The sequence below is a fragment of the Diceros bicornis genome, chromosome 13 (genome assembly GCF_020826845.1).
Source record: "Diceros bicornis minor isolate mBicDic1 chromosome 13, mDicBic1.mat.cur, whole genome shotgun sequence".
NCBI classification, from domain to species: Eukaryota; Metazoa; Chordata; class Mammalia; order Perissodactyla; family Rhinocerotidae; genus Diceros; species Diceros bicornis.
The window spans coordinates 51,643,082-51,665,945 of record NC_080752.1 but is presented as its reverse complement, the minus strand read 5'-3'; the positions used below and the strand labels follow the sequence as shown (position 1 = coordinate 51,665,945).

General features: G+C 53.6%; 1 protein-coding gene across 1 annotated transcript; it reads left to right on the top strand.

Annotated features, from left to right (window-relative positions):
• Positions 1–236: 236 nt before the first annotated feature.
• On the top strand, positions 237–21,317 carry RSPO1 (R-spondin 1). The gene is made up of 7 exons (XM_058553726.1): positions 237–313; positions 3,295–3,491; positions 4,941–5,319; positions 16,024–16,215; positions 18,126–18,275; positions 18,559–18,747; positions 19,564–21,317. The coding sequence occupies exons 3-7, from the start codon at positions 5,226–5,228 to the stop codon at positions 19,728–19,730; spliced, it is 792 nt and encodes a 263-aa protein (XP_058409709.1). The 5' UTR covers positions 237–313; positions 3,295–3,491; positions 4,941–5,225; the 3' UTR covers positions 19,731–21,317.
• The last annotated feature ends 1,547 nt before the right edge of the window (positions 21,318–22,864 follow it).

The following is a 22,864-nucleotide window of genomic DNA, read 5'->3' as shown; positions in this document are numbered from 1 at the left end:
TGGCCCCTCTCCGGGCTGGGAGCTCCGGCCGAGCGGAGGCGCGACGGAGAGCACGAGCAGCGGCCGAGAGCGGGGAGCGGACCGCCGGAGTGCGGCATCGCGGGGAGCGAGGGCCGGACCGAGCCGCCCAGAGGACCGATGCGCCGGGTGGGGCGCTGGCCCCAGAGGGCGTGAGCCGCCCGCAGATTGAGCAACTTGGGAACGCGCGGGCGGAGCGCGGGCGCCCAGGACAGTCCTGCGGCGGGCGGGCGGGTAAGTCGGCCGCACCCTCGCCCCTCCCGGGCCTGCCCCCGCCGCGGCTGGCAGCGCGGAGGTGAGTCCCCCCCTGAGCTGCCCGGTCCTCCTCCCTAGCGCCCCCTTCCCCGAGACCTGGGGCGCCGCGGGCCCTCCCGTCGGGGCTTGGCCGAGCTGAGTGCGGGGGTGAGACAGCGAGAGGAAGGGGATTTCTGACTGCTCTCCAGTCAGCGATGGTGGGAGAGGGCACCTCCTGGACTCCCTCCTGCAAGTCCTGCCGACCCCCCTGCTCCATCATCCCTCAAGCCAGTGGGCAGTCCCCTCTCAGTTGCTGCTTTGAGTGCCCCTCAACCCAGCAGCCCCCCGTGATCGTCCTCACTCGTAGTTCTGAATTCTCCAAGTCCACCAGCCCTATTCACCACCCCCCCCAATCCAGAAGCTCTTGATCCTGGATTGTCCCACGGCCCCTGGTCACCCCCACCGCAGTCTCGCAGCCCGGGCCCGGGTCCGACGTGGCAGGCGACGTGCGCCCGCGGCCCCTGGTGCGCTGCGAGGTGGCGCGGCTCGCTGGCCCGCGGGGTCGGGCGCCGAGGGACGGATGGTATTGCTTGGTTGCGGGGAGGTGGTGGCTGTGTTCGCCCAGGACTCCCAGGAGACCAAGGACGGATTCTGGGTGCGCGCGCTCCGGAGCAGGAGTTTTCTCGTGAAACTGGCCTCTCGGACTTGGAGAGTTCTCTGGATTTGGGGGGCAGTCAGGGGGACTTCATGTCCGCCTCCCCTCCCCCTGCACCTGTTGGGCCTCTCCGGGATAGTGGGGAGGAAAGAAGAATTTGCGCATTTGGAGCGATGATGGAGGGACGTGAAGGAGCCTTTCCCCGCTGCCCTTGGAGTTGGGGCGCGGAGAGGGGGCCCAGCACCTGGCTGGGCTCTGGCGGACAAGCTAATCCCTACAGGTCGCGCAGGCACGTAGTACTTGGTCCCACCCCCAGCCTAGCAGTTCTTCGACCCTCGCGCGCCAGCCCGCTCCGCGGCCAAAACTCTCCACCCGTAGCGGCTCCCGGGGAGGACTAATGAGAGATTATCGAGATGGTTTACATTTTTGGGTCTGTATCCGGCCTCGGATGGAGTACCAATTTATCCTGATAGTGTTGCAGGCGAGAAGGTGAAAGTTATTCCAGCCTTCTGGGGGAACTGAGTCCCCGCCCTCAGCTCCACCCCCAACTGCGTCCCCCTCCCCAGCCCGCGTGCTCCCCTCCCCAGACCACCTAGCACGTGCGGCCTGTCTCCTTGGTCTCCCGCCCCAGCTCTGCCTCCGCCTCCAGCAGCCTTCCCCACCTCCGTGGGTCTATTCCCCAAGCTGGGCCATGCCCCGCATCCTTCAGGTCCCAGGCCCTTGCCCCGCCCTCCAGATACCCAGTCCTGAGTAGCAAACCTTTTGGTCATTGACTGGGTTTGTAACGCCAAGACCTTGAACCTCTCAGTGCCAGTAAGATGGGAATAATTCTACTTTCCTCCTGGAGTTGGAGTGAGGAGTAAATGAGGGCCTAGCACATGGCAGGTGGTGCAAGCACGTAATGAATGTGGATCCCTCACTCCCACCCTGGCAGAGACTAAATGCCCTTCCTTACCCCCACGGATGCCTGAGACCTTGATCGCTGCCAGCAGATCTCATTGCTGGCTCTGCCTGTACAGAGTAAGGGGCCTCAAAAAATGAGCTGCTTGTACTATGTAGCCCAAGGGGCAAGGGAAATCAGACAGAGGAACTAATAGAAATAAGACAGGCTGCTTGAAAGTAAGTCATCAGCTCCTGTCTCCTCTCTCAGCTGTAGTATGCCCTGGAGTCTGTGTATCCCACTGCAGGTGTGTGAGGGGAGGGCAGGCACTAGCTGAAGGGACGTGGATGCAGGGGACTGTGACCTTCTGGGGCTTGGCACTGCAGGGTTCCTGGTCTGAGACCTGTCCAGCTTTTAAAATCAGATTTCACGTAAAATTCTGAATTTTCAACTTTTCTTTTAAAAAATCAGAACATCTGGCGATATTGAGCCATTATTTCTGCCTATCAACAATCAAGTGGAGTTGAACACAGACACTCCCTTTAGATGGGGCATTCGCCCTCCAGTTTTCCCCCTCCACATCCAGCTTCCCTCCTACTTGTTGCCTGTCCCCCTGGTAGAATGAACTCAGCTCCTTTTTGGTGTTGATTCTAGATGTATTTTTTTTTTTTTTTTTTGGAAATGCTTGAATCTTTTCCCGTCTAGTGATGGGTGAGGGAGGCCAGTGTCACTTGCTCCAGTGAAATTCAGATCTGGGTCCTTCTCCCCACTTCCTAGCTGAGATCGGGGTTCAATAGTGATTCAGGCAAGAGTGGGCCAGGAGACCCTCACTGGCAGGGACCCAGTGAGCATGGCAAGGGCAGGACTGAAAGCTAAGACCTGGGAGGATTGAGGGGGAATTGAAAGAAGGAGGAGACGGAGGGAGAGGAAGGGAGCTAACCTTTGCTGAGCACTAACCCCAATGTGCCAGGCACCAGGCAGGGAGGCACTGGGAGAGCAGAGGTGCGTAGGGACCTTTTCTGCCCCAAGGACCCCAGGGGTACTGATCACACGGTGAGACCAAAGTCTCACTTAGTCTCACTAAGATTCAACACCTGGCTTCTCTGATGTGGTCTTTGCCAGTGTTCATCCAGTGTGAGGACACATGGCACCCTGACAGTGTATCTGCGAGGGGTCCTCAGACCTCAGTTTGAGAAACGCTGCGATGAAAGGTTAGCCCTATCGCTTTGAGTGATCACTTTGGGGCTCAGGCAATCAGCCATAAGGGCAAATGCAAATATGGAAATTGTATAACAGTGTTTGGTATTAAGGTTTGGATCCAGGTGATACAAAAAAATTTGTTTATGTTGCTTTTTAGATGACCATTGGACTGTAGACATAAGACGAAGTCTTGGTCGTAGAAAACACAGCAAATACAATTGAGTCCTCATTGTGTGCCAGGCACCATTCTGAGCAGTTTCACGTATTAACTCATTTAAGCTATAAAAAAACAACAACCCTTTTGCAGATAAGGAAACTGAGGATCAGACCAGCTGAGCAACTAGCCCAAGGTAACAGCTAAGTGGCAGAGTGAACATTTGAAGCCAGACAGGCTGACTCCGAAGTTTCTGCCCTTAACCATCACGCTCCACGGCCAGCCTCTGAGACCATATACCTGGGGCTGAAGACCCCAGTTCGATAAGCTCAGCCGGACGTCCGCAACTGGTGGGTGAGGGAAGTGTGTGGTGGGGGCTGGGGAGGATGGGAATGCTCTGGCAGGTCACGCAGGGAGTGCTGGAGGGGCAGGTAGGGGCTGGCATCTGGGAGTGGCTGGGGGCATCTCCGCTGGCTCCGGCCGCAGCAGCAGGTGGGATCCATCAGCCTCGTGTAAACACTTCTCACAGGCAGCTTACCCACTTGAGTGTGTCTGGCCTTCAAAGCTGGTGGGAGAGGCAGAGGAGGGAGGTGCTGAACTCCCTCATGGGTTAATGATTTATCTCCCATGCAGGTGGGCTCTCCGGGGGCCTCCCTGAGAGGTGAAGGGGAAGAGGACTGGGACAGGGGTTGGGAGGGGCACCTCCCCTCTAGCATTTCAGATTTCTCCTTAGTAAGGCAAAACTCAGCCAACTCTCAGAGCAAGCCTGTGAAAGGGGCATATTTACCCCCACTTTATAGATGAGGAAACTGAGGTTCAGGGATGCTAAGCAACTTGTCCAAATCCATCTAACCAGTGGATGGGAGGGCAATGCTTCCCTGGCATCTACAAAGCTTCCTGAAGGCCCGCTGTTTCCTCCTGTCCCTGTGTGAGGATGGGTGGGTGTACAGCAGGTGCGTGGGGCAGTGGGGCATGCTTCTGTTGTGACAGTGTGTCAGGAGGGTGTGGCCCTGTGAGTGTCAAGTGGGGTTTTCATCCCCTTACTCCTAGGTTGGGCTCCAACTTCCCAGACACATTTCACTGGGGAGGGACCAGCTCCCCCTGCCCCCATCACCCAGGCCAGTGGGTCCAGAGACCTGGCTCTTGCTGGGCTGGGGGATTATCCCCATTCTCTGTGTCTCTGGCCAGGGCAGGCATTGCTGCCTCTTTTATCCTCTGACAAAGGCCAGGCCCGCGGGGCCTGCTGTGTCAGAGTTTCTGTGGCCAGGGGAAGCCTTACTTCCTTTTCTCCCGCCAAGCCCAGAGGGCCACGCAGAGTCTGCCAGCTTGTCGGGGGCCACTGCTGTAGCTCCAGGACAGCTGAAAGGCACAGGGGTGACTCAGCACTGAGAAGAGAAGGCTGAGGGGCCACTCACAGAAGGAGAAAGAGAGCTCCTCTTCAAGAGACAGGATATCACTGCAGCACGAGGTCTGTAGGGTAGACCTAAAGAAGGACTTCCAGCTAGAGCTGGCCAACATTGGACAGGGGTGGGGCAGCTGGTTTCCAGTGATCCACAAGTTTGATTTGAGTGTCCACCATATTCCAGCTACTTGGGTAGCCAGCTTCAGTCCCAGGTTAGGGAATTCTGCAAGATAGAAAGAGCAGCAGATTTCTACAGGGGGGCCAGGTGGGTGACTTGTCCAAACATTCTGAGTTCTCACAGTCTCTTGGGTAGGGGACCATATGGGAGGGTAGGAGGCATAGGTTGGGGAGCCCTATGGTACCCCATAATTAACCCTTCTCTCTCCTCCCTCAACAGGTTGGTTTTTGGAGGTGTCCCTGCTGAAGTGACAAAGAGTTCTCCCATGTGACACCCCGAGGTGCCTTTGAGGGAAGCTCTCTGAACCTCCTTATGGGCTGATGGAGAAGTGGGATCCCTACACCCTTTCTGTCCCCAGCTGAGATTATGGTGGATTTGGGATACAGCCCAGGCCTGGGCCTCCTGCTGCTGACCCAGCCCCGGAGGCGTTAGCAAGAGCCCTGCGCCGTCCACCCCCCCCAGAGACCACCCCTCCCACCAGGGGCCTGGAGCTGGGGAGTGACTATGCGGCTTGGGCTGTGTGTGGTGGCCCTGGTTCTGAGCTGGATGCATCTCGCTGCTGGCAGCCGGGGGATCAAAGGGAAGAGGCAGAGGCGGAGTGAGTAATGGAGCGGGGCTGGACCACCGAGGGCCTTGGGAGTGGGAGGGGGCCGCCTGGGGACGAGGGCCTTCTGTAGTTTCATTCTGTGATGACCATTGCAGATTTCTACTTCATCTATTACAGCTTTGTACATTACTCGGTAGATTATCCTGCTTGTGGATTATCTAGTTTGTGGATTAATTTGTTGAGCTTACCCACGCTGTAGATTACTCACTTTGTCTATTTTCCCCTTTGTAGACTCTGCTTTCTAGATTAACCCTTCTCTTGTGAGAATCCAGTTTGTGGATTATGCCCTTTGACATAACACCAACTTTGTGTGGTATCCATGGAGATTCTTCCCGGCCCCACTGCCAGGGATGCTCGGTCCCCTCCTCACTGACAGGAGTTCCTTTGGGGCCAGGGGCTCTGCACAGCTTGGTGGTGGGCAATGGCCTTCCCTGCCCAGATCATGGGACAGGAACAGTGGAGCAGGGTGGGGCATGAGACCATCCACTCTCGTGGTTTTTAACCCTGCCCAGTGGGATTCAGGGAGCCATGTTGTGGGGGTGAAGGGGACGCAAGTGGGCAGGAGTCTGGTCCTCCTGCCCTTCCAGCCAGAGTGGCTCCACTCTTCCCTGCTTTCAGTAAGATTCCACGTAAGATTCATGGGAAGAAAGGGTTCTCACAGCTTAAAATAAAATAAATCCTATCATTGTACAGATGGGGAAACTGAGGCTAAGAAAGGAGACGAGACGACAGGCCAAAGGACACGCAGTCAGTAGTGGAACCCAGGTCTCCTAATTCCTGTGAGCCCAGTCTTTTTGAAAACAGAGCTTGACAGAGTTCAAGATTAGCCTGTCCCTATGGCCCTCGCTGCCCCTCACAGAATCCCGTCCTGGGCAGTCCTGAGGGAGGTCCTCTAGCCTCTGCTCATGTCTCCAGGGATGAGGGTCCAGTACACGCCCATTATGTTGTGAGAGAGGCCACTGTGTGTGAGGGACCCGGGCTAGGGAGTAGGGTGGAGGCCTGTGATGCAGACCCCAAAGCCTGCCTGTTTCTCAACACCCCCATCAGAGATGTCGCGTCCAACGGCAGGCAGCTCCTCTGGAGTCTAGCCCAACCACCTCTTGCTTCACTTTGGAGGCCTGCAGACCAAAGCTCGCCAGGAAACATTGGAAGGCAGTGGAGTTTTGTTGGGTCTCCACGGGAGCAGGCAAGGCCAGAACCGAGCCCAGGGAGAGAAGCTCAGAGAGCTGGTGAAGCTGAAAATCTCTGGCTTAACAAACAATTAGAGACAGTTAGGTTTAATCAGCAGCGAGCCCTTATTTTCCTCCCTTCTCATCTGTTGTGGCTGGTGTTTTGCACTCCACAGGCCGGATGCAGTTAGCAGTTGATAATCGGTCTCCTCTATGTCTGAGATGAGAGAGAGAACAAGAGGAGCCACTCACACTCGTGTGCTCACGCTTCCGCTCACACACACAGAGCCGCACACCTGCCCAAACCAGGGGTCAGAAAACCTGGGTTTGAGTCTTTTGTACTAAAAAAAAGTGCTAGCCTGGCCATCAGAACAGGCCAGTCCCAGCAATGGTCAATGAAACGCAGCGATTTTGATGTGTGCACTTTTGGTAAGCCACATCCCACAGCCTCGGCAGCATGTGACCCCGTTTTTAATTACCACGTGGTGTGAGTGACAGACATCCTTGATGGTGCTGAGATATGAGGAGGGAGTAAGGTGTGGGGAAAGGCTCAGGATGCAGTGAGGGTCCAAAATGGACAGAGGCTCAGAGGGATGAGGGTAGTTGTTGCTAGGCAGTACTTGTTAAATAATTACCATGTGGGCCGGCCCCATGGCTTAGCGGTTAAGTGCTCATGCTCCACTAGGGGCGGCCCGGGTTCGGATCCCAGGCGCACACCGACGCACCGCTTCTCCGGCCATACTGAGGCCGAGTCCCACATGCAGCAACTAGAGGGATGTGCAACTGTGACATACAACTATCTACTGGGCCTTTGGGGGGAAAAAAAGAAGGAAGATTGGCAATAGATGTTAGCTCAGAGCCGGTCTTCCTCAGCAAAACGAGGAGGAGTAGCACAAATGTTAGCTCAGGGCTGATCTTCCTCACACACACAAAAATAATAATTACCATGCAACTGCAAGTCTACTTGTATAGGAATACAGTAAGGCTTACAGGAATAGACAGAGCTATCTATTGTGAAACCTTTGTAAAATATTGGGCTCTGTGTAGACTTGGGGATGCATGTCATTGTTATATAAACAATGTGTGGACCCTTTTGCCTGAGGGTTTCCAGGGGAGTCGGGGAGGGAAGAAAAGACCAAGACACCTGTGTGTGGCTGCTCTGGCCTCCAGACCACGTAGAAAGGCAGTGGGCGGCCTGGGGGGCAGAGGTAGGCTTGCTGTGGATATAAGCCTCAGGTCTGTCGACTCTGTCCACCATCCCGTGACTGCATGTCGGTAGGGCAGCCAGAAGCCACCCAATGTAGCTCTGATTTGGAGCCACACACCAGTTTTTTGTTTTGTTTTGTTTTGTTTTGTTTGTGAGGAAGATCAGCCCTGAGCTAACATCCATGCTAATCCTCTTCTTTTTGCTGAGGAAGACCAGCTCTGAGCTAACATCTATTGCCAATCCTTCTCTGTGTTTTTTTCCCCAAAGCCCCAGTAGATAGTTGTATGTCATAGTTGCACACCCTTCTGGTTGCTGTATGTGGGTCGCAGCCTCAGCATGGCCGGAGAAGCGGTGCGCTGGTGTGTGCCCGGGATCCAAACCCGGGCCGCCAGTAGTGGAGCGCGCGCGCTTAACCATAAGCCATGGAGGCGGCCCCACACACCAGTTTTGAGCTCAGAAATGACCGATCTCCGGTCTGAGTGATGATCTCTTTGCATGGAGGGGGAGAAGTTGAGCCAAGAACTCTTCAGCCATCAGTTATGAACCCCAGCAGGACGTCCTCCTTTTCCACTCACTGAGGACCCATCCCCGCCCCCAGCCTCTCTTCACTCTTGTGAAGCGACAAGACACCTCTTGTCTTCTCACTGGCCCTCACCCTCTTCTGACTGCCTTCCTGTCTGGATTTCCTGCCCTCACCAAGCCCTCATTCCCTCACCATCCCTCACATTGAGTGCTCCCTCCCCTTACTGAGACTCTTCTCCTATCTGATTCCTGGGGCCCTTTGCGCAGTCCTGCCCCCAACAAAGCCCCCATCCTCACTGAACCCTGACTCCTCCAGAAGCCGGCCCCACCTTTTTGCCCCTTCTCACTGTGCCATCCTCCATCCGCATTGACCATCTTCCCTCACTGAAGCCTCATTCATTCCTTGGGCCATTCCACTAATGTCCATTGCAAACCTACAGAGCCTGGCCTGGGTCACAGAGATGAATCTTGAGGAGTCCACGGGCAAGTAGGGAAGAGGCCATTTCAGTCTAGTTTGTGACTGTGGTGACAGGAGGAAACCTGGGGGGCTGGCAGAGCCCAGAGGGAGTGACCCCTGGGTTGTGTTTTGAGTAGATGATCTCCAGGCAAGGGAGTGGGGCTGGGTGATGGGGAAGGGCATTCCAGGCAGAGGGACCAGCATGTCCAAAGGTGTGGAGCTGAGAGGAGGCAGAGCCTGTTCAGGAAATGGGGTGTAGCTAGGAGTAGCTGGAGGAATGGTTTATAGGTGGAGATCTGCAGAGCCCTAGGGTTTTAACTGGAGCGGCGGTGCTCATATCTGTTTTTTACATGGAGGATCTTTTCTGTTGAAAAGAAAGGTTGTGCTGCTGAAACAAAAAGCCTGTCACCCCTTAGGATAGAGCCCTGAAAGCTGCCTGGGGCCGAGGGAGCTGTCGTGGGGGGACAATGCTGCAGAAGTAGGCAGAGGTCTGATGGGGGAGTGCTTTGTACTTGCCAGGCTGAGGAGTTTGCACTTTACCTGACTTGAGCTGTGGGTGACGAGGAGCCCTGAGAGGTTTTAATCAGGGGAGCAGCATGGTCCAGCTGCAGCAAGGGGTGAGGGGAGGTGGCTTGAGGTGGGAGGCAAACAGGCCAGTTAAAGGCTATTTGGGCCCAGGTGAGAAAAAGTGAAGGTCCAAACTAAGCTCCCAGTTGAGTTCAAGGCTGCTGGGTCTTCCCAGAGGGGCATGCCTGGGATGAGCCTGGGCACCGGGAGTAGACACAGCTCCTGGGGGAGTGTGCGGCCTGAGAAGGACCCTTGCCTACCTCTCTATTCACCTCCTCATGAGGCCCCTTTCCCTGACATCCCCACCCCAGCCAACTTCACTCAGGTCTCTTACCAACTCTAGATCCTCCCAGGCTAGATCCCGCCCGAAAACCAAGCTCAGCCCTCCTCTGGGTCATGGCAAGTTCCTCTCCAACCCTCACTGACCCTCACCACCTGCATTCCTGTCCAATCCCACTCCCCACATTTTATCGGACACTCAGTGAACTCCATCCATGAGCCATCTCCTCCGTGAGCCTCTCTCTCACCACATCCTCAATCCCAACCCGGCGGAAGCCCTATGGTATTGTGGAGCCTCACCCCTTCACTGGGCCCCCATTGAGGAATAAGACAGGCTCCACCCTCCCAAGTTCTTTCTAGTGGGAAAAAGACATACTAGCAGATAATAATGACATAAGGTGATGTCTACCATGATGGATTCAAGTACAGTACTGGGGGCGTGGGAACACAGAGAAATAATCCATCCAGACTTTGCAGGGAGGCGAGATCAGGGGAGACTTCCTGGAGGAGGTGACTTTAGTTCTGAGGCTTAAAGGAGTTAGTCAGACTCAGGAGGAGGCAGAGAGTGCTCCAGGCAGAAGGACGGACTTGCACAAAGGCACAGAGGTGGGAAGTAGTGCGATGTATCCAGAGAAACAAAAGTAGTGCCATATTACTTAGGGATAGTGTTGAGAGATGAGGCAGGAGGGATCAGCCCATGGAAGCGTGTTAGGCCAGGTGGAGGAGCCATGTTTTAATTTTGCAGGCCATAGGGAGCTATTCATGGATTTTAGGCGGGGGTGTGACACCATCAGAGTTTTGGTTTTAGAAAGATCCTTGGAGATGAGAAAGTTGGGAGAGAAGTGAAGTCCCTGGGGAAGAGAGACTGTGGCCAGAAGCCATTCTTCAGGGAAGCAGGTCACTGAGCCATCTAGGGGCAAGGCCTGATTATAGGAACATCAGCTTGAAAGGGTTTTGGACAAGGATGAAGGAGATAGAGAACCAGCAGAGAAGTGAGGAGGGCACAGCCTAGCCTTCCTGGTGCTGGGGATGGAGGGAGTAGGGCACGGGGTGGGAAGGGCAGAGCTGTTGGGGGCAGGGGGTGGTTTGTGAAGAAGTTGGGAAGGAGGCTCCATCCCCTCTCTGAGCACCCTTCCCCTCTCTGAGCCCAGCCAGGCTACAATCCTGCAAGGCTGCCCACCCTGCATCGTAGGCACAGGAGCCAGAGGGAGCCTTTCAAACTGAACCTGACCATGTCCTTCTGTGGTCCCTTTCCTTGCCCATAGAATAAAGTCCTATTTTCCATTCCGTGTATGCACTAGCACTTTGGGTGCCTCAGAGCCTTTGCACTGGCTGTTCCTCCTGCCTGTCATACCCTCTTCACCTAGCTGGCTGGGTAAGGGCGTGCCCTCCATTGCTCCTCCCCTCACCACAGTGCGTAGCCAGCTCTGCTTCCCGCATCCCTGGGTGGGCCTTTGTTTATACCTCTGCATCCCTAGCTCCTAGCAGTTCTGGGCACGTGCGTGTTAGGTGTGCAGTGAACATCTGTGGAATGAATGAACCTCGGTTTCTCCCTTTGAATCACTATGTAACCCCTAACCCCCACCATCTTCCTTGGACCTCCCCTCACCTCCATGAGCCCCCCTCCTTCTGGCTTTCCATCCCCTCACTGCCCATCCATTTGCCTCGCTAAGTTGAGAATACCCTTTGGTTCCTACCCCCTTGATAAGCATCCCTTTCCTCCCAGGGAACCCCCATTGGACTGACCCCTTCCGTCACTGAGCCCCTCTCCTTCTTGCTGAGCCCCCTCCCGCTTCCTCATGGAGCTCAACCCCCTCAGTCCTTGCCCTTGACCCCCTCCTGTGGTCCCTCCGTCTAACCAAGGCCAATCTTACCGCCTGAGCTCTGTCCCTTGACCATCTGTATCCTTGGGTCTTAACTCCTCCATCTTTAGCCTGCCTCTGAGTCTTGTGAACACAGCACCCGCTCCCAGCTGTCTCTCCTCTGTCTCTTTCTGTGTCACTGTCCCTCTCCTCACTTTACCCCCCGCCCTCCATCGCTTCCACTCACTCTTCAGCCCACTGCGTTTGGCTCTTATTCCCACCACTCCTCCAAAACTGCTCTCCTCCGGGTCACCCAGTCACCTCCTAAGGCAAGTCTAATGAGACCTGACCAACTCTCACCAGCAGGGTCTCCTCCCAGCCCCGATTCCTGCAGATCTCTCCTTTCCAGCTTGGTTTCCATCCCCACTCTCCTCAATTTCCTCCCACCTCCCCAGTGATTCCTTCTCGGCTTCTCTCTGGGCCCCTCTTCCTCTGCTTGCCTGTTGAACGTGAGTGTTGCCCGAGCCTCAGCCCTTGGCCGTCTTCTCCAGCTCACAGCTTCTGCCTTGGGATGCCTGCCACCCTGCGGATTCAGCCACCAGCGACAGCTCCTGGGATGGATCCCTGAGTTCTCCCCCCCGTCTCCATAGCCAGTTTCCTGAAGGAGGTGGCTCTATTCTTGCACCTTCCTTTTACTTCTCCCCCTGCCCTCCACTCTCCACCCCACCAGGGGCACCAGCAAGCTGTTCCTGATTCCTTATATAACATCTCCTCTTGGCATGGCGACGCCTCCTCCGTAGAGTGTGCTCTTCTCTTGGCTTCCACAATGCAATATGCTTTTGAGTGTCTCCTACCCGTGTGCTTGCCCCTTCTCAACCTCCTACTTGGCCCTTCCTTTTCTGTCCTTCTCTTAAATGTCTAATTCCTCTTCTCACTCTCTAGCCCCACTCTCATGGACCTCCATGCCTTTGATGCCAGTTTTCATGTTAAGGACTCCGAGTCTCAGTCTCCAGCCAGGGTGTTTCTCTTGAGTTCCAGACCCACAGATTCAGCTGCCTCATAGATACCCCCCGCCGGGTGTCCCACAGGCAGCGCAACCTCAACACATCTAAGACTTAATACTCGTCTTTTTCCCACCCAAACCTGCTCCTCTCCCTGTGGTCCCTCTCTCAGCGAAGGGCCGACAGCCACCCTGCCACACAAGGTCAGCACCTCGGAATCATCCTTGACTTGTGCTTCCTGGGTCCTCACCGCCATGTCCAATCCATCACCACATCTTCTTAATTTTTCTGCCTGAATAGCTTACATGTGCCTCCTCCTTTCCATCCTCTTGGTTCAGCTCCATCTCTTCAAACCTGGGAGTCCTCCTGCCTCCAGTTTTGCTCTCCCTACAATCCATCCTCCCCACTGCAGAGTGATCTCTCTAAAATGGAATCCTGACCGTGTCTCCTATTTTAAGACCTCCAGTGCTTCCTCGCTGCCTACAGGAGAATGTCTGAACTCCTTTATATGGGTTCAAGACCTTTCGTCGTCTGGCCCCTGCTTCCTTCTCCAGCTTCACGCACAACCACTCACCTCACGCTCCGGCCGTGCTGAACTAATTTCAGATCCCCGTGCTTTGGACCACACTTTCTCTTGCCATGTCGTTGATAGTTCTGAAGAAAAATGCACACAGAGATTTGTTGGTTGAATAGGAGGCGGGCAGTGGGATTCGGGGAAGGCCTTTTGCAAATCTGTCCTTAACAAAATTGATAAGGAAGGAAGAAGTGAGTCCAGGAATGTAGCTAGAGAGACCTGCAAATGGGACACTTAGGTGACTTCAGTTATGGAAGCCAAGGCAAAAACCTAGAGGGAGCATTCATTTCAACAATGAACTAAGTAAAAAACTTGAGTAATAGATAATTTAGTATCTTTGAAGTAGAAGTGGTACCTAAAATCTACCTAATAATGACTTATTAATTTGTAATACAGCTGAATAAAGGCCCAAAATGGAAAAATAATCCCAACGGCTCCCTCATAACTTCAACACAACATTTGGAGTGCTTTTGCCCTTAAAATGACCAAACCAGCAAGAATGATGTGAATTTTTTAATTTATTGTTTAATTAGATGGTAGTATTGACTCTATACAAATAAACTCTCTATTTAAAAAAAATCAGTCTCACCATACTTTCAGTTTCCATGTATCTCCTATTGTCCTACCCCTAACTTTTGTAAACTTTGTTCCCTCAGCCTGGAACACACACTGGCTGTGAAGCTTGTTCAAGTAATTTAACCTCTCTATTTCCTCATCTGTAAAACTGTAAAAAAATGGGGATTAAAAAAATAATGATAGTACCTACTTCGTGGGTTGTAAGGAATAAATGAGCAAATGCTTGTAAAGCACTGAGGGCAGTGTCTGCCACAGAACGAGTATTCAATGTTTAGTAATCAGCCACCAGTATTATGATTGTGATTTTGTTGTTATTGTTGTGTTTGTTCATCTCCTCTTCCCGTCTCCTGCTCGCCTTCCTAACTCTTACTCGCTCTTCTGTTCTGAAATCAGGGACCATCCCTGGAGCAGGAGCTCCACCCATCAGCCCTCCAGAGTGGGCATCCTCATCCTCCTTTCTCAGTGGTGTGAAGGGAGGCACACGAGATGCAGAGTTTTGCCCAGGGTCCCAGGCTGGGGATTGGGCTCCAGGCCTGGCGAACTCTGAAGTCTGAGCTCTGGGTCCACTACGCTGCCCAGTCTCCTGCAGCTCTGTTCTGATTCTCCAGCTCTCTGCCTCCAGCCTGCAGCGACAGTTCCTCCTGCCTGGTTCCTCCTAAGTGGCTCACGAGTACTCTCCTTCTTCTCCTTCTCTCTCAACTCGCTTCTCTTCTGTGAGCCTCTTTTAGTGACTGGCCCCATCATTCACCCATTCTCTAGGCCAGAACCCTGGGAATCACCCCAGACTCCCCCCCTCCTATTGGTCACTGTGACCATACTGATTGTGTTCCCTAAGCATCTCTCAAATCTTTTTCTCTCCATGTCCACTGAACGGAATTTGGTTTAAGACTTTCTCACTTTTCTCACCTGGATGATCATGTCAGCTTCCACTCACACGGTCCTTCAGTCTCTGGTCTCCACCCAGGCCACCAGAGGAACCTTTCTGCCATGTCATCAGACCAGGTCTTGCTCCTGCTTAAAACTTGCCAATGATTCCCTCTTGTCTAATCAGCTCTGAGAAAGGTTCCAAGAAAAACTCTGCAAAACAAGGGTTCTGTGGCCAAAATGTCTGGGAAATGCAGCTCACTCTGTCCCCGTCTTGGAGAGTCACTCTGCATAGGAGCATAATGAAAGGTACAAGAAGCTGTGCAGTAAAGAATCCTGCTTAGACTTGTTGGACCTAGTGGTTCCCAGTCTTACCTGATGCAGTGGCCTTTTCTCCACATCCTCCTGTGAACATTTGGGGGAGTCATGTTCCAAGGAATACTCTTTGAGAAACGCTGCCTGGCAGGATCGAGTTCAAGCCGTCAGCATGATATAAAAGGCCTTTCAAGATCGGACACCTTATCTTTCACACTCCCCTCCTCACCCCTCCTGCACCCCAAATTATCTGCAATTCCCCTGGGGTTGTTTCACACCTCTGTGGCCTTACTCCTAGAGGGCCTTTATCTCTACTTCCTAATGGACAAATCTGTACTAATTCTTCAAGAGTTGGCCCCAAAGTCACCTCCTTTGTGACTCCTTCCCACTCTTCTTTTTGAGTCCACTATTGCTTTGCCTTGTGGCTGTCAGCATTTACCTGTTTGTGGGTCTCTCTGCGCCACTGGAAGATCAGTTCAGAGTGGCCAGGCGTCTTTGCCTCCACGTCCCCAGCACTCACACCGCACATGGTACCTGGGGTGGGGGCTCGGTGAGCGTTGGTTGAACAGATGGATGAGGGACCGGGATCAAAGATCTGAGCCTCGCTGCTGGGGCTGGAGATCACACTGCCTCAGAAGATGGTTCTAAGCCACGGTTTCTCAACCTCAGCACCGTTGACATTTTGGACCAGATCATTTGTTGTGGGGGCTGCCCCATGCATTGTAAGATGTTTAGCAGCATCCCTAGCTTCTATCCCCTAGATGCCAGTAGCAACCGCCTTCCCCCGTCTGACAATCAAAAATGTCTCTAGACATTGCCAAATGGCCCCTGGAGAGCAAAATCATCTCTGGCTGAGACCACTGTTCTAGACCTAAGTGATTCTAGTTGTCTTCCTGTCTCTGGGCGGGTGGTCTTTTTCTCAGATAGTTTAACCCATTATCCCTCTTGTCCTTAAAACTTTCTCAAGGAGAAAAAGCCCTCTTCCCATACCTGAGGCTGATCTTTTCTTCCTCTGGGAAGGGTAGAGGTAAATTTCAGGAAGGGCACAGCTTCAGTGGCTTCTCTGGGGATGGTGGAGTAAGCCTGGAGGGTGAGCTCGTGTTGTGCATGGAGCTAGGGAGGCATTTAGGATGGATGGGAGCTCTTGCTCCGGGCCTCCATGCTCGTTCTCTCGACAGAGGATCCCCGGGAGGTTTATAAAGCAGCCTTGCAGAGAGCTGCCAGCCTGGCCTGTGCTTTTTGAGAAGCACATTCATTCTGTAGGATGAAACTCCTGTCTAGTCACTTCCCATCCTTGTGGGAGCCTGGGAAGGATGCAGGTCTGTCCCACAGCTGCCTCTCACCCTTGTTCCACCCTTACAGTCAGCGCCGAGGGGAGCCAGGCCTGCGCCAAAGGCTGTGAGCTCTGTTCTGAGGTCAACGGCTGCCTCAAGTGCTCGCCCAAGCTGTTCATCCTGCTGGAGAGGAGCGACATCCGCCAGGTGGGCGTCTGCCTGCCATCCTGCCCGCCCGGGTACTTCGATGCCCGCAACCCCGACATGAACAAGTGCATCAGTGAGTGAGGGCAGGGCTGGAGAAGGGCGCCAGAGGCTCTGGGCTCTGGGGGAGGGTGCTTTGAACTGTTGGTGGCCTGCAAGGGGAGTAGAGGGGACACTGAGGAGGGGAGATGAGGCTTCTGATTCAAGTATCTAGCTGCCGGCCAGACACCTCCCCAGATATCCCACCCACATTTCCAACTCAGTGTGTCCTTATCAGAAGCACATCTCCTCCCTCCAAACCTGCACCGACCGGTATTCCTGCAAGTCACTCTCGGTGTCCCAAGCCATCACCCCAAGCCACAAACCTGAGAGCCAACCTCTCATTTGTGCCACCCCTCATCCATCCAATAAACGAATCATGCCTGCTCCATCTCCTTTCTATCCTCACTACCTTTGTCTTATCCAGGCTCCTGTCACCTCTCTCCCGGACCATCACAATAGCCTGTTCATCGTCCTCCAGCCTTACCTGGTTCCGTTCGACCCTCCCTCCACACTGTAGCCAGAAACATGCTTCTGAAACACACAACCTATGCAGTCACACTTCTGCTTAAAAGCACTGCTGGCTCCACTGGCTACAGGAAAATTCAAGCCCTGGCCGGCCTTCTCTCTGCACCCCCCTTCTCCTTCGGTCTTCTCACTCAACTCCACTCTCCCACATCAGCTACAGTTCCACGTGCTCCGAGGCACGTGCTGTCACACCTCCATCCCGTCTCAGCTGTGATGTGCTTGGGGGACACACAATGAACATGCTCCAGTGAGCAATGCCCATACCCCCTCACGTTTGTTCAGTGCCTTGCAGTTTAGAATGCATTTCCAGCTCTCACTTCAGTTGAGCCTCACAACAGCCTTTGGAGGGAGACGGGACCTAAGTAATGGTACCCTTTTTATAGCTGATAACATCGAGGCCTGGAGGGGAAGATCAGCCGACTCAGGTTCTAATCCCAACTTTGCAACTTATTCATTGTGTGACTTTCAGCATGTCACAACTTCTCAAAACCACATCTTCAAAATGGGTTGTTGTGAGAAGCATATGGAAAGCCATCAGTGTCTGGCACTCAATACATGGTAGCTGCTATTGTTCTTATTTTTGTTCATATTTTACCTGCAACCAAACCAGGAATCAGGGACACAGAGGCACAGGGGAGGGTGGTGAGGGTGGGGAACTTGTAAGGACAGAGGTAGGACCCTGGGGCTGCCCTCTTGCTCCTCAGGGGATTTGGGGTAGGGAGTTCCTGGCTGTGCCAGCTCCTGGGAAACTGGCAGCCCAGGCTTCAGGTGCCAGCGACTAGGAGGAAGTCAGCCCCACCCACAATCTGGGAAGGGAGAGATTGTGAAAGACCCTGCCTGCTTCCAGCCTAGCCCTGCAACGCTCCCCGGCTCCTCCCACTTCCCCAGAGGAGGGAGAGCTGGCAGGAGGGGATCAGAGAGGGACAGAGGAGTCCAACCAAGGTGGTTCCTGGAAGTTGGTCTTGCAGAGGGAGAGGAATTTGCCCTGGGATTGCTCCCCGCTCCTCCAAGCAGATTCTTTCTGCCCAGGGTTTGGGGTGTTGTGGATGCCCAGCAGTGGGGGAAGAGGAGACCATGCTGGGACCCTCATCTCTCACCCCCACCAATGCCAGAGTGTCCTGCTCCCTCCTCTGAAACCAGCTGTCTTGGGCCTCACTTTGGGTTCCAGGGCCCGGGATTGGGTTGGGGTTGTCTGAGTCCCAGGTGGCCCTCGAGAGTGCCCACTTTGGCCTCCTCTCCCCCACCCTGTCCTTGCCTTCCTTTTCCTCCCTCCCAAGACTCCTCTGCAGTAGACACTGCTCCAGACCACGGTCCTGCCCTGTGTGGGTGGGTGTGGATGGGAGGGCATTGGGGATGGGGATGAGGGGAAGTGTCTGCTTGAGGCTGAGCCAGAGGTCCCTCATCTGGTCCTCTCCTCAGAATGCAAGATTGAGCACTGCGAGGCCTGCTTCAGCCACAACTTCTGCACCAAGTGTAAGGAGACCTTGTACCTGCACAAGGGCCGCTGCTACCCGGCCTGTCCCGAGGGCTCTGCACCTGCCAACGGCACCATGGAGTGCAGCAGTCCTGGTAAACACAGTGGGCGCTGCTGTAGGGGGTCCAGGACCCCAGGAGGAGGGGTAGGATGGGGAGGGGTCTGACCAGGGAAAGCGTGGGCTGGGGCCCTGTGCAGAGAAAACTTACCCCACGACCACCCTCTGAGGTTTCTCTCAGGACTTTCCTGCCCTCTGGACTAAAGATGCCTCCAGCCTAAGGCAGGTGGAAAGGCTCCCCTGGGGTATTCAGGGCCAGGGGAGGAGGTGTGATGCCCTCCTCCTCTTCCTTCTTTCCTTCTTCCCTCCCTTCCTGCCAGCGCAATGTGAAATGAGTGAGTGGTCTCTATGGGGGCCATGCTCCAAGAAGAAGAAGCTCTGTGGTTTCCGGAAGGGCTTTGAGGAGCGGACAAGGAGGGTGCTCCATGCCCCTGGCGGGGACCACACCATCTGCTCTGACACCAAGGAGACCCGGAGGTGCACAGTGCGGAGGACGCCCTGTCCTGAGGGTGAGCTGCGGCCTCTGCCTCCCTGGGGTCGGGAGTCGGGAGTCAGGAGTCAGGCACAGCCACAGGAGGTCTGACCACCTCTGCTTCCTGCCTGTGGCCCCAGAGAGGGCCTCGGGCCAGGGCCAGATGGGGAACCCCCAACTCAAGGCTCTATGCTGTGCAAACAGTGCCAAGTCCTGGCAGACAGCAGTCCCCAGAACTCTGTACGGTGGGACTTGGAAGATTCTGTCTCCATATCCCTCCAGTTTCCCCATTTCTTCTGAGCCAGCAGATGTTGCCACTGGAGAGGCCCTCGAGGTCAGATGGGGGCATGGAAGAGGGTGCTAAGACCCAGAGAGGTGTAGTGATCTGACCAAGGTCACACAGCCTGTAGTTGGCAATGATGTGGCAGCTGTCCCCAGAGGCAGCGGTGTGGGGTGGATGAGTGGGGGGCATCCTGCCTGTCCTGGGGGCTGCACTGAACATCTGGGAAATGCTATTGGCCCATTGGATCCAAGGTCTGAGGAAGACATGAGGAAGAGGAGGGTGTCTGGTTCATCGAGGGGTGGAGGGTGAAAAGGCTCTTGGGACTCCCCTCTCAGTACCCACCTTGCAGGGTCCTCTGAAGTGGCTGCTGGTCAGAGGAGGCCTTGAGGGCACCCCAACTGCCTAAAGGCAGCAGTAAAGGGTACCATTGCTTTAGGTCCCAGACCTCCCCCCCGCCTCCCCCTGCCCAGCTTCCTCACCATGCCCCTCCTGGGGCCCTTGGCCATGCCAGGGCCTCTCTGCTCGTGGCAGGACGTCCTCTGTTGACTCTTCCTGCTGTTGGGGTTGCAGGGCAGAAGAAGAGGAAGGGAGGCCAGGGCCGGCGGGAGGACGCCAACAGGAACCTGAGCAGGAAGGAGAGCAAGGAGGCAGGCGCCAGCTCTCGGAGACGCAAGGGCCAGCAACCGCAGCAGCATCAAGGCACGGTGGGGCCGGTCACCTCTGCGGGGCCCACCTAGGGACGTTGTTCAGCCTCCAGGCCCAGGCAGAAAGAGTCCAGCGCTGCTCTGTGTGATGAAAGCTTTGCGAACTCGAGTGCTGGGGGTAACACGTACACACACTCTCCATACATACATGGACACAGACACACACAGACCTCGTGTCCGAACATGAAACCCACAGACATGCATACATGTGCACATGCATGCACACAATCAAGGCTGCTGGAAGACACTTCTATCCCTCGGACATCACTGTGTGAACAAGGCGGGGAGGTGGATGGGTCACCTCTGCCTGGCAGAGGGCCCCGCAGCACACATTTGGTTTGCGATGCTCCCAGAGGACATGTCAGAGAGAACATTTCCCAGTGTCCAAGCCCAGCCTCTGCAGAGTGGAGCCTTCTGGAGGAGCTGATAGGATCAGTCCAGTGTGGCAGAGAGGAGCCAAAGCTTGGGGACTGTTTGGCATTTCCAGCTGTGTGACTTTATCATTGGAGAGTGTTGTTACACATCCGTGATCCATATCAGGGCTGCCCTGACTGAAAACTGCTTAAAGGTTTATTTCGAATTAAAAACAAAAACCAAATGACAATAGTGGACACAGGCACCACATTCCTCTTCAGGGTACAGGGATTAGTGGGGTACCCGTGGGAGCTGGAAGGGACAGGGCTAAATTTCAAGAGACCCCTAATGGCCTCCTAGACAGAGGGTTGGAACAGGAAGAAAACTCGGGTTACTCAGGGTGATGACCAGCTTCTCTACAGCCTTGTTACTCAGAGTATGGACCAGCATCAACGTGATCAGTGGGCAGCTTGTTAGAAATGAGAGTCTCAGGCCCCGTCCCAGACCTGATGAACTGAAGCCTGCATTTTAACAAAGTTCCAGGTGACTGGCACACACATTGAAGTTGGAGAAACACTGCTCTAATTACCTCTAAGGACTGAACGAAGGGTCTCAGCCAGCTTACAGCAGGAGGGATTCTGGTCAGCTATCAAGGCAGACTTTCCATCTGGGAGAGGTAGAATCAACATACTGAAGAGCTATAGTGACACTCCTAGGGGAAGAGAGTGCTCAGGCTCTCTCAGATGGTGGGGGACAGTCAGACCCAAAGGCAGAACAGTGGACGGAATGACCTCGTGTGGCATGCTAAAGTTCCCACTGGCAGCCACCCACACACTAGGCTCTGGATGAGGTGTTTGGTTTCCAGAGGGGAGCCAGACACGGGCCCTGCTCTCATGGAGCTTAGAGGTTGGTGGAGGTGACAGGTGTGAATCAACTGGTCATTCAGATAAATGTATAATTACAAATGAGTGGAGTTAAGGGCAGACAACCACTGACAAATAGCTATGAAAGAGAATAAAATGGAATAAAAATAAAAGACTATCTCAGGGAAGCTTTTCAGAGGAGGTGATGTTTGAGCCAAGCTCTGAAGGACAAGTAGAAGGAGGTAAGACAGAGAAGGAATGGCATTCTAGACCAGTGCTGTCCAATAGAAATATAATATGAGCCACTTGCGTAATTTAAAATTTTCTAGTAGCCACACTTAAAGAATAAAAAGAAACTGGTGAAGTTTTATCTTTTATTTAACCAAATATAAGCAAAATGTTATCTTTTTAACACGTAATCAATATAAAAAATTATTAATGAGATCTTTTACATTCTTTTAACTAAGTCTTCAATATTCTGTGTGTATTTTTACACTTATAGCATATCTTAATTCGGACATCAAAATTTCACCAGAAATACTTGATCTGTATTTAGATTTCATAAAAATTCAAGTTGCAAAGTAGATTCACATACCTAAGATGTTTAAAGAATAGTTAACAGTTTTCTGGTAACTGAATTGAATGTTTTAAATTTTTTAATTTAATTAAAATTAAATAACATTAACAATTCAGTTGCACTAGCCATGTTTCATGTGTTCACTAGCTATATGTGGCTAGTGGCTATTGTATTGGACAGCATAGTCCTATATAGAGGGTGTAGCACATACAAATGTCCTGTGGCAGAAAGGAGCTTGGTGTTCAAAGTGCTGAAAGAAGGCCTGGAGGGAAAGTTAGGTGAGATGATTCCAGAAATGTCACCTGGAGTTGGGTGTATTCTCAGAGCCAAGGGAGGCTGCTGAAGGGTTTTAAGTAACAGTCCAACATGACCAGATTTGCGTTTTGCAAAGATCAGGTTGGCCGTATTGTAAAAGACAGATTGGAGGGAAGCTGTCTAGGAGGCTGTTGCTATCATCCAGGCAAGAAGTGTTGGAGGCTTGGACTAAGGTGGTGGTGGTGGAAATGGAGAGAAGTGGACACGGTCAAAAGTTATTTAGAGAATAAGGTTGGCAGAGTTTGGTGATAACTGAATATGGAAGAGGGTATAGGGAGAGGGAGGCCTCAAGGACAAAGTCCCCATCTCTGGCTCGAACACCTAGACAGATGATAGTGCTGTGTTCCAAGATGGGGAACCCACGAGGAAGACCAGTGTGGGAGGAGAAGGAAGAACGGAAATTGAGTTTTGACCATGTTGAGTTTGAGGGGCCTTTGAGACACCCTGCTGAAGATGCTGAGTAGACATTGTGAAGACACAAATACAGGTCTAGAGTGCATAGGGGAGTCTGCTTGGGACTATCAACTGGTGTGTGTGGGGAAGATAACAGGCTGTGGATTTGGAAGAGGTTGACTAAAAAGAGAGTCCTGGGTGAAGAGAGGGCGCGGGACTCACTGCTGCAGCCCTCCAAGTACGAAGATCTGATGATGGAGGGTCAGTTGGAAAGGAGTCAGAGAAGGAGCAGACAAGAGGATAACCAGAGAAATGTCATGTCCCAGGAGCCAGCAAGCAGGAGGGGAGACCAAGAGGACCAAAGGCTACTGAGATCAAGTAAATGAGGACCAGAAATTGACCGTCGGACTCACGCCACGTGTTGCCAATACTAAGCTTAGCAAGAGCTGTCTGGAGAGGCTGATGGAGGCACAAATCAGTGCAGACAATTCCTTCAGGAAGTTTAGCTGAGAAAAGGAGAAAAATAGGACAGGGGCTAGAAAGAGATATGGGGTCAAGTCAGAGTCGTTTCTCTTTTTTTTTTAGGAGGGAAAGGGGGCCAGCCCGTGGCTTAGCGGTTAAGTGCGCGCGCTCCGATGCTGGCGGCCCGGGTTCGGATCCCGGGT

Coding starts and splice junctions, on each gene's coding strand:
- RSPO1 (XM_058553726.1), top strand. CDS start 5,226: ATGCGGCTTGGGCTGTGTGTGGTGGCCCTGGTTCTGAGCTGGATGCAT. Junction 5,320..16,023: donor AGGGAAGAGGCAGAGGCGGA/GTGAGTAATGGA, acceptor CCACCCTTACAG/TCAGCGCCGAGGGGAGCCAG. Junction 18,748..19,563: donor GAGGACGCCCTGTCCTGAGG/GTGAGCTGCGGC, acceptor TTGGGGTTGCAG/GGCAGAAGAAGAGGAAGGGA.